Raw genomic sequence first — 11144 nt, 5'->3', positions numbered from 1 at the left:
TAACCGAATATGTAAGTGGACACCTTAATTAACATTTCAAAAAAAAGATTAGTTTTGTTAATTAACTAGCATTGTTTTTAACAAATGAAGCTGAAATGGCGTCGTGGGGCCGATTGCAACAATAAGTAAAGGGACGATTATAACAGCTGAAAATAAATAATCTTATGTTTACAAACCATTACTTAACGCTTTAAGAACCACCAATAGTTTCCTATACCATTTATATTATGTTGCATGTGCATTATTTTATTTGTCACCATTCACAGCATAAATTAAAATTTTTAACCACTTAAAGTTGAAAGTTTAACCCTTTAGGTCTCTGTTCATTATTATTTGTTCTCCTAAAATGCCACTACTATTTTGATCAATAAAAAATATATCACAACTATGATAATATGTATAATTAACTATGTTTTAGTTGAATTTCTGAACTGTTACATATGACCCCATAAGTGGGGACAATTGTAGCAAGTACACGACTGTTAAAAATTGTTAATAACTAATATAATAACATTTAAAATAAAGTATTTATTTTTTTTTCTAGTAGAGGATAGTCTACTTTACTCGTCTGTATAATAATAACTAGAATAATTTTACCTTCAGATATGAATTTCAATTTAGGAAGCATGTCAATATCCTTTTCCTCATAACGTATCTTGTCGATTGATATAATATATTTGGGACGCACTATTTGTAATCTCTCCAGCACTGCCTGATGAAAAAAAATCAGATAATTGTCAATAATTTAACAATTATAATTAAATATTTCCCTGTAAAAAAATCATAAAAATGAAATCTTTCAAAAAGTGCAATAAAAATATTTACTTGGCGACGCTTTTTTCTTTTGGGTAAGTCTAATTTGGCACCCGTTAAAAAAAATTAATAACAAAGTTCAATAATTCTGCAGTGCATAAAAAAACGGACCACTCTGAATAGCTTTTGAACTAATAATCGGATCTTCACGTTCCAAGACTCAATCTTAATAGTTTGAAGGAGGACGGGGGGTGATTTCAAGCATGCTAATTATTTTGTGCTGGCGATATTTTAAGTTAAAAAATAAGACACAAAAACGTACTTTATCCGAATAAACATACCTTTTTTCGACGGATTCAGATTTCTGACCCCTAAGATATAAGGGTAGCCGTAATCTGGGGAATATGGTCATAATAGTTTGATCAGGAGATCGGCTCAAAGTTTTGACCCCTTAATATTAATTTTACTTTTTGTGAATTTCGTTATATTTCGAGAACTTTTTAGGCGAAGTGAACAATTTTTACACACAATTATAGAATTCGTTTACCCAAAAACAATTCTACGCAAAAAATAAATTTCAGTAAACATTAATTTATTTTTTTATTATTTTACTTAAAAATAGCCGAAATTTTTTTCAATTGTTAGGTATACAGTTAAATTATCTAATTTTATTTAGCAAAATACAAAATTTGAGCAAAATCGGTTGTATAGTTCCTGAGAAATCAAGTTTCAAATATACGACTTTTTTAAATTTTGATTTTTATGGAACTCTGCAACCAATTTCACTCATATTTTGTATTTTTCCATGCAAAATTAGATATTTAAAATGATGTAGAAATAGTATACCTATCGATTCAAAAACTTTTTAAATATTAAGCAAAATAATTAAAAATTATAAATATTTACTAAAATTTATCTTTTGTATGGAATTATCCTTAAATAAATGAATTCTATAGTTGTGCGTATGCGTTATATATTGCACGTCAGTTGTGCGTATGCGTTTTATATTTAGCTGTGCGTTTTATATTGCACGTCAATTAAAACTTTCGATTTCAGGAATATTTTTACGAAAAAATGCATTTAAAGTTATATCATCATTTATTATTATATTTAAAATTATATTATATTTAAAATTATATCAACAAAGATATTTTTTTAGCAATTTTAATCAGAATTCGGTGGCTATGAAGTATAAATTTCAAGGAAATAGCAAAACGTGAATAAAAATAACAGATGAGAATGACAAATTTTGAAAATAGTAAGTTTTTCAGCAATTTTTTAACAAAGTTACAAAAAAGTTTATAAAAGAACTAAAAATATCCACCTGAGCTCCTAGCATTGGAAGTATCCCAATCCATATAGCACCAACGCTAATAGCAGCAAGCATTGCGAATATAGCCTCTTCTCTATTAGACATATAACCTACATTATGTAGAATTTTTTAATGCTGCGAATAATATTAGCAGATGGAGAATATTAAAAAGATATTAATATAAATTATAAGATATTAATAAATTTCTGGATACAATTATAAATTTTCCTTGAATTAGATAACATTATCAAAATAATACTATAATCTTATTTATAACTGTTGTTGAACTGCCGACCCAATTCTGAGTTTACAATTACTAATGTTCAACTCCATAGCCTTGTAAATTTGAATCCAATCCAGAAGACGAGGGAACACTTAGATCAAGTATTGGGAGAATTTCGCCTTTGTGAAGGACTTTTTGAGGGATCTAACCCACATTTGCGCTGCATGGAGAGGAAAGCCACGGAAATCAGTTAGCCTGACGGCAAGGGGACTTAAGCACATCATCCGTCTATCACTGAGGATATTTTAAGCCAGTACTAAGATCGGTGCAATTCAGGTGGGGAATTCGCATCGACTAGCCATGGCTGTGATTCGAACTTGGTTCACCTCAGTGGAAGGCTAACGCTTTTTCACCTGAGTCACCAAGATGAAACTAATTCACTTAAGTAGAAATCTTGAAAACTGGAGGACAGTCGCCAAACAGAGGAACAGTTGAAGGAAACTCCTAGAGAAGGCCAAGGCCCACCCAGGGCTGTCACGCCAGTGAAGAATAATAAGAAGATAATATTATGCAAAAAAAGTTTTATTGTCTATTTATTATTTTTTATTTTATAATCGAGGTGAAATAATTTTGGAATTGAGGCAAAAAATTTTTGACAGCGTAACATGCTAAACATGTTGCAATAACGTGTTAAATAATGTAAACGTAAATGAAAAAAATAAAGAATTTAAAATAACTTGAACGAATAATTTCCAAGAGACATAATTCTGAAAATTAGACTATTTTTAATGATTTCTTTCTTCATAATTAAATGTAAAACATTAAAATTTTTTTTAATACTTTATGCTTAATTAAAAAAATTTATACAAAGACAAAGATATATAGGAATCTTAACATTAGTTTATCTAAACATTATGTAAACAAAATAGTTTTTCTTTTGCATGTAAATATATTTCAAAGAATACCTTATCGACTAACTCTTATAAAATTATAGGAGAATGCTGAATTTTACTAAAACAAGTTGAAAATGCAGTTTACTTTAAAAGAAGAAAATCAGCTTAAAAAAGTACTTCAGTTTATACTTAAAGAAGCCGGAAAAGATTAACAATAAACAGAACGGGAAAAAAAATCCTTGAATAACTTTTCATCTAATGGTCGGATTTTCACGTAATAGAACCAGTGAACCGGGTCTGAACCCCAGCTACGGCTGGTCCATACGAATTATGCACCCAGGTCGCACCGAACACAGTGCTGACGTAAAATACCGTCAGTGATCATGGGTTGGAGCCCCCTAGCCATCACTCTAACTATGGGAGGTTTTCTCGGTGTTCCTCTCCATATAAAGCAAGTACGGGTTAGTTCTATCGAAAAAAGTCCTCCACGAATGCAAAATATCTCCCAATGCTTGATCCTGGAATTTCCTTATCTTCAGGATTGGGTTCAAAATTACAAGGCTGCGGAGTTGAATACTGGTAGCCGTAAACTCAAAATAGGGTCGGCTGCTCAACGACATTTATAAATTAAATTAAATTCATATAAATAAAATACAAATATGAAAATTAAATAGTTCATACATTATTTTAAGTTGCGAAATAAGACAAATAAAAATACTTTCTCAGAATAAAAATACATTTTTTCCCCATCAGATATGGATTTCTGATCCCTTAAATCCTCTAAAGGAAAATATATGCAATCTTAAAAGTATGATCCCAATAGTTTGAAAGTTAGGATCCTTTAATGTTAATTTTACGTTTTTCGCCATATCTTGAGAACTTTTTAAACGAGTTAAAAAATTTCTACACAATTATAAAATTTGTTTATTCAAAGATACATGTAAAAAGTATTCTTTAATAATTTACTTTTACTACAATGAAACAAAATATTATTATTATTGATCATCCTTTTCATTTTTATATCTTATTTTGATCATTATAAAAACTCGATTTCTCAGGAAATTACTTCAAATATTATATTCTGCTACTTAATGAATGCCATTCTATGAAATGATGCAAAATTTTGAATACGTTACAATTCAAATTTTCTTGAACTATTATTAAATAAAATGATGAATAATCCATAAATAAGCAATTAAAAAACTTTTTAGAATGGAATTTTCTTTGGATAAACAACTTTTATAATTGTGTGTAAAATTTCTAAACTTTTTTAAAAAGTTCTAGAGCTATGGCGAAATGTACAAAAAGTAAATTAACATTATGGAGTCCAAACTTTCAACAGCTTTCTTGACCAAACTATTTCATTTATTGTGGTCAATCTCTTTATTTTGAGAGTCAGATATGCATTTTTTTGTGTCTAATTTCGTTACTTAAAATATCGTCTGCGCTAATTAATTAACATGTTTAAAGTGAATCTCTCGAATGACTAAATTGAGTCTTAGTATGTATAAAATCTGGTGAAACGATCAAAAGTTATTCAAGGTGCAAACGTTTTTATTTTATGCTTTGTACAGTGGGCAAAAAAACTATACCAATCCAAGGTGCAAAGTTTTTATTTTCCGCTTTGTACAGTGGGCCAAAAAACTATACCACTCTGATTGACTTTTGATCTAATGACCGGATTTTCACGTTCTAGGACTCAATGGAGAGTGATTTCAAATATGCTAATTAATAAGTGCAGACTTTAAGTTGTTAAAACAGACACAAAAACGTACTTTATCTGAATAAACATACCTTTTATTCGCTGGATTCGGATTCCTGACCTCCAAAATAAAGGGGTAGCCACTCTGGGAAGTATGGTCCCCATAGTTTGGTCAAAAGAGCGGTCCAAAGTTTTTACTTTTTGCATACTTCGCCATATCTCAAGAACTTTGTAAGCAAATTGAAAACGTTTACCCAAGGGTAGTTCCAAGCCAAAAATAAATTTAAGCAAAATATTTATTATATTTTATTTAATGATAGTCGCTTTGAATTGAGAAGAATAAAATTTTTGCATAATTTAAAAGTATTTAAATTTACATGGAAAAATATACAATTTTAAACAAATCGGTTGAATATTTCCTGAGAAATCGAATATTATCGAATTTTTTGATATTCGAATTTTTTTTCGAAGTCGTATATTCGTATTACGTTTTTATTTTGTAATTTTTGTTAGTTTCGAATTCGAAATTAGAATCCGTTTAAAAAAAGATATGCTTATTCAGAGAAAGTGCGCTTTTGTATCCATTTTCGAAGCTTATAATATCGTCTGCACTAATTAATTAGCATATTTGAGGTCAACCCCTCGAACTATTAATATTGAGTCCTAGAATGTGATGATCCGATGATTAAATCAAAAGTAATTCACGGTGATCCGTTTTTTTTATTTTTTTTTGGTGTGCTGTACATACTATACAAACAGCATTAAGGAGTTCAATAGCGAGCTTTTTTATAAACTTAAAATAAAGAATAAATTCTTAAAATTAAATCTTACAGGCTACTTTATCTCCTTTTTTGAGACCAATTTTTCTAAAAGCTGCTGCATACTGTTTCACTTCTTCATATACTTCTGCGTAGGTGAACCTTGTTTCTTCTCGATTTTCACCTGTAAGATTTAATGATATTAAACTCTTTAATATTTCTTTATATTTTGCAATATTTTTAGATGCGTTAAGAGAAGAGACCTATTCCGATCAAAGCAGTATGATTATCACGGAATGTCAGGAAATTTTCAGCAAAATTTAGTCTTGCTCCAATAAACCACTTTGGTATTTGACTCATCGGTACAGAAAGATCTACCACCTACAAAAATAATTAAAATATTTAAAAAAAATCCTGATATAAACGTATTCAAATAAAATACTAATAGTTCAAAATTACGCCTATGATTTTTCGTATGGGTAGTTTTTAACGAAGTTGTTCTTGCACTCTGATTAATTCTAGATAAATTATGGTATAAAGTGCAGGAATCATGAGTGTAGCATTCAAATAATTCTGTTTGAGTGTGAAATTCAATTTTTTCGTAAACTTTATGCTATAATTTTTACATTAAGAGTAATTACATTACAGTACAGTTGCAATAATTTTTATAGTTACAGTGATTCGTTAAATATTTCTGTAAAAATAACGGTTTATTATATTTTTTTGTTTCATAAAATTCTTTAGTACAAATGAATTTTACGATAAAAAGTACTGGCATTCGGAGAGCTGCATATTAAATCTATTTTTAAGTAAGATTCTTGTTTACCATAAAATTTATACCAATTTATTATTACAGCGTACAGTAAAATTTATTACAGCGATTCAGCGAATATTACTGTAAAAGTTACGGTGTATAAGATTTTGCTTTATTCCGTTAAATTTTAAGATAAAAATAAACTTCATGGTAAAAGCACCCTGAGTGCCGTTAATTTTTACCGCAATTTATCAGAAATGTTTTGCAGTGTATATTCCTTGAATGCCCAAAACAGTTTCTAAGCATTGACTTTCTTCTTACATTGAAGGGTTTATAGTGTAAACAAAACACAAGTAGTTATAATTATGATGCATGATTTTTGTGAAAGTAGTTTTTACAGAAGTTGTTCTTACACTGTAAAAAAACTTCTGATAGAATAACGGTAAAAATTAGTGGCACCCTGAGTACAGCATCCATAAAATCTATTTTAAAGTAAGATTCATTTTAATCGTAAAATTTATACTCCAATTTTTACAGCAACATTTAATTAATTACAGTGATTCAGAGAATACTACAGAACAACTTACGGAATATGAGATTTTTTTGTACCTTAAAATTTTAAGGAAGGGATAGATTTTATGGTACAAAGGTACTGGCACCCTGAGTGTGATATATTTTACCGCAATTTGGAATTCCGGAGTTTTTCACAGTGTATGTTCATTGAATGGCTATCACATTTTCTGAAAACCGACTTTCTTTGAATTTTCAAAGAAAATATTAAAAAATATATAAAATTGTATATAAAAAATATGTAAAGAAGAAACAAAATATAAAAAGATGTGTATAAAAAATATATTGAAATAATTAACAGAAACCTTTTTAGGTGTGTTTTTGAGGAAAAACACAAAACTTAACGTTTAATTATTAGAAAACTGTAAATGCTATTTAAAACTCTTTCCCTCCTTGCATGCTTATTTATAATATTTAAATAAAAATTGAAAAAGCTGTCGAGTATATGAGTATGAAATTAACTATTTTAACTTCTCTGAGGACTTGAATTCTTCATCCCTTCTCGCCACCTTAATTCAAAAAGAGCTATATAAATACTTATTTAGGCTTAAGAGCTTTAAACTATACTTTGTATCTGAACTCCAACTGCAATTAAAAAAACTTAGTTATTGAAACGTTAGACTTTTTGTGTGACGTAGGGTAAAAAAATTATCTATGCAAGAATGTTTGTTAAATATATTTATTTCTTAAAATTTTGGGAAAAAGAACATGATGAAAATACAGTTTATTGCACCATCATTTATGCTCCATAAAATTGAGAAATTTCTTCTCCTAACTTGTAATTACTTGTAATAACTTACTTGTAGTTACTGTGTTTAAAAAAGTAGACTAACAGCTACTCTTTAAATTAAAATAACTGTAAGTTATGGGACTTTTATTAATATTCTATGTATTTCGAGAAACATAAAGTTCATATTAAACGATTAAAAGGTACCCATAATAGGATTTCAATTAACTAAAAGAATATCATAAAAGTATGCATAAAATTGTGCCTCAAAAGCAGTTTTAGTTATAACTAAAAAATGCTTAAAAATCAAAAATATCATAAATACATTTAAAGTAAAATCTTGTGTATGTAATGTTTTTTCCCTAATTCTTAGTTTACGGGATATATTTATCGTATCAAACTGTATCCCGTGAACTAAGAATCTATCAAAAAATGGCATTTCAAATATTTTTAAAGTTTCATTGTTTCAATAAAGTTTCATTGTTTCATCAATAAAGTTTCATTGAAAATTAATTTTTTAAGGTAGTAAGGAACTTCAGAATACGTTTTTAAGTGCATAATATGTAACGTTTAAAATAAAGACTACATTTTTTAAAAAAAAAATTCACAATAGTGCACCTATAAACACTTTGATTTAGTTTCACGGTTACAATGTTATAAAGTACTTAAAATTGCTTTCTAATCAGAAAAATTAATAAATCAAAGAACTTTTTACGAATTAAGATTTTATTTAATGTATACTTACTTTGTTATACTTTTTTGAATACTTGATTTCAGAAAAATCCCATATTTCTGCCCAAAAATCTTCAATATTTTCAATAGACCATTTATGAAGATCCCAGTAGTTTTCTACAAAATGTTTCATCATATATTTTTTTCTTTCTGCTTAAGAAATCATATAAATATACATGTGGAAACACAATACAATTAGAAAAGTAATGAAAAATGATGAGAAAAAGTAATGATTCTCATCAGGACGCATTCCCTTATGAGAGGAAAAGAGATATTTCAAAGTAAAGAATAATTGTCCTAAGACAAAAAAGAAATCCCTCTCTCTATAATGCGTCTATGCCTCTAAAAATCTAAAAAAAAAAATACTTAAATGAGTTTAAGATAAAAGAAGAGAAGCAGAAAACTAACTTACCGATATGAAGCAAAATAAAATAAACATGTGTTAAAATTAGATATACTCATCGAACTATTAACAAAAATTTTTAAACAGAGGAAATATAATGAATGTGCTCATAGCTTATGTCGTGCTACCATTCATTGCTACCATCTATAAAAAAAAAACAATTTTATAATAAAAATAATGATAATAGTTGGCCAGACAGCCCCAATATGAGCCAATGCCTTCTTCTGAAGATTTCTCCATAACGATTTCCGATTTATAATTGATCCCCGATTCTTTTCAATAATTGAAAAGAAAATCAAACTCCACTGAGTCGGCCCTTCCCGGCTTTATTTATTGGTTTTTCTTCTTTCAAAGGGTGACTTTTTATATGTCAGAGCCAAATGGCTTATATTGGCTAAATTGGAATTAAAACCGATACTGCTTTGAATTGAAAGTTAATATCATTACTTTTGTCAAAAAATTTTAATGTAATTTCCCTATCTTCATAAATTTTAAAAGATAAATCAAGAAAATTTTCCGAAAGATGCCAATTATTAGTTTTGTTGAGAATTAATTCACTTGGATAAATTTGTTTAGCTAAAATATGTAGTGTCGGGAACACAACATCTGGACAGATGGGAATTGGTGTCGAATACTCTTTACGGATGAAAGCAGATTCAGTCTGACTCATGATTCTGGACGCATACACATCTGAGAGGAACAAGCAATAACCCTTCTAACATCATCGAAAGAGACCAATTTGAAGGACGCGGAGTTCTTGTATGGTATCAGGCTTGGTACCAGTACTTATCTACGTATCTTCCAAGGTGGTTCAGTCATTGGTGACCGATACTATACCGAGGTTCTCCTTTCTCATGTAAATCTTTATAAAGATGCTGTGGATTCTGAGATCATATTCATAGACGATAATACTATTCATCTTACAGTGGCTGTCACAGAACTGTTGAAGCGGGAAGATATTGCACTCATGGAATGGCCGACAAGGTCCCGGATTTTAATCCGATTGAACTCATAGACTGTAGGGAGAAGCTTGGAGCACGTCCCCAGCCGCCAGCAACAATTCCGCAACTGCGATTAGCTCTACATCAAGAATGGGCAGCAATTCCTCAAGAGCATCTTATCAACCTGGTTCTCAGCATGGGCAGACGACGTCAGTCCTGCATAGCAGACACAAATGATAATATCCTCCATACAAAAAGGCTGGAATTTCCTTGCCAAACCTGTGTAACATTGAACTTTTAGCTGTTGTTGTTGTCGTGGGCCATTATGGCAAGTTGTGCGATTGCTCTTGTTTTACAGTGGCGCCATCTATGGCCAAGAATTTGACTTCTGCCACGTTCATACATCCATTCCTTCATCCGCAGATAGTGATTTTGACCTGAGACAGATCAATCTCCGATTCAGTACCACCAACGGCATTTGCGCTTAGCTTTATCCGTTTAACACTCATGTTTATTAAACTAAATTAGAGTTTACATATTACATATTATTCATATATGCTTATTTATAAATGTGCAGTAAAATTAGTGAAATGTTTTTCCAAATTTTGAGCAAACTTTGTCAACTGGAAAAAATTTTAAAACGTTTTGAAGTAAAGGTTATTAATTTTATATAATAATATACCTATGACTTATTAGTAATATAATGTAATTGTTAATATTTACCCAGTTTCACTTCATATTTTCTCTCGATCATTTTAACAAACTTTGCATAATTAGATGATTCGTTAATTCCTGATGGTTTCCACACGCAGCAGGAATTTTCAAAGTTTCTTAAATCCATAGTTCGCTGAAAGTATCCGTAACAATTTTTTCAATTAAATGTTTGATTCGTTCCTTACATTTTTTAATTTGTGCATATTACTTTACTGCTAATAATGAACTTAAATGTAAAAATTATTAAAATGAATAGCTCTTTAAACGATTACAAACTTTAAATGTAATTGTATTATTTTCAATTCTAGTCACATAATTTTCACGCAATTATCTCTCAATACAAATAAAAAGATAGAAAGTTTTGAAATATTATCTTTCCCCAGTCGTTTGAGTTAATCTCGATCTTTATCTTTTAATGGATAATTTTTGTTATGGAAGTCTATAGTTAAAATCTTGATAGATAAAAGTATCAGATAAAGTTTTTGACCTTACATAAATAGTAAAAATCTCTAGATGACGATGCATTAAAATGAAACTCTAACTTATGATCCCAATTCAGGTGTTGAAATGCACACCTGAATTATAAACACCTGTCTAGCAAACTATTTTTCATAATGTCAGTTTCCCACGCGAATTATAGTGAGAGAAAATTTTTTTATCCA

The 11144-nt window shown here is 29.4% G+C and overlaps 1 protein-coding gene across 1 annotated transcript in view; it reads right to left on the bottom strand.

The window, feature by feature from the left end:
* The window catches only part of LOC107442549 (acetoacetyl-CoA synthetase-like), a 30589-nt gene extending 19762 nt beyond the window's left edge, over positions 1 to 10827 (bottom strand). Inside the window, exons 1-6 of the mRNA XM_043041411.2 lie at positions 10492 to 10827; positions 8438 to 8541; positions 5905 to 6022; positions 5715 to 5825; positions 2078 to 2175; positions 598 to 712 (exon numbers count right to left, since the gene is read on the bottom strand). Coding sequence (XP_042897345.1) covers positions 598 to 712; positions 2078 to 2175; positions 5715 to 5825; positions 5905 to 6022; positions 8438 to 8541; positions 10492 to 10609 — 664 coding nt within the window. The 5' untranslated portion in view covers positions 10610 to 10827. The remainder of the gene's footprint in view (positions 1 to 597; positions 713 to 2077; positions 2176 to 5714; positions 5826 to 5904; positions 6023 to 8437; positions 8542 to 10491) is intronic.
* Between the last annotated feature and the right edge of the window lie 317 nt (positions 10828 to 11144).

Source organism: Parasteatoda tepidariorum, chromosome 10 (assembly GCF_043381705.1).
Source record: "Parasteatoda tepidariorum isolate YZ-2023 chromosome 10, CAS_Ptep_4.0, whole genome shotgun sequence".
Lineage (NCBI taxonomy): Eukaryota > Metazoa > Arthropoda > Arachnida > Araneae > Theridiidae > Parasteatoda > Parasteatoda tepidariorum.
The sequence above is the reverse complement of the archived record's forward strand: the minus strand, read 5'-3'. Positions and strand labels throughout refer to the sequence as shown.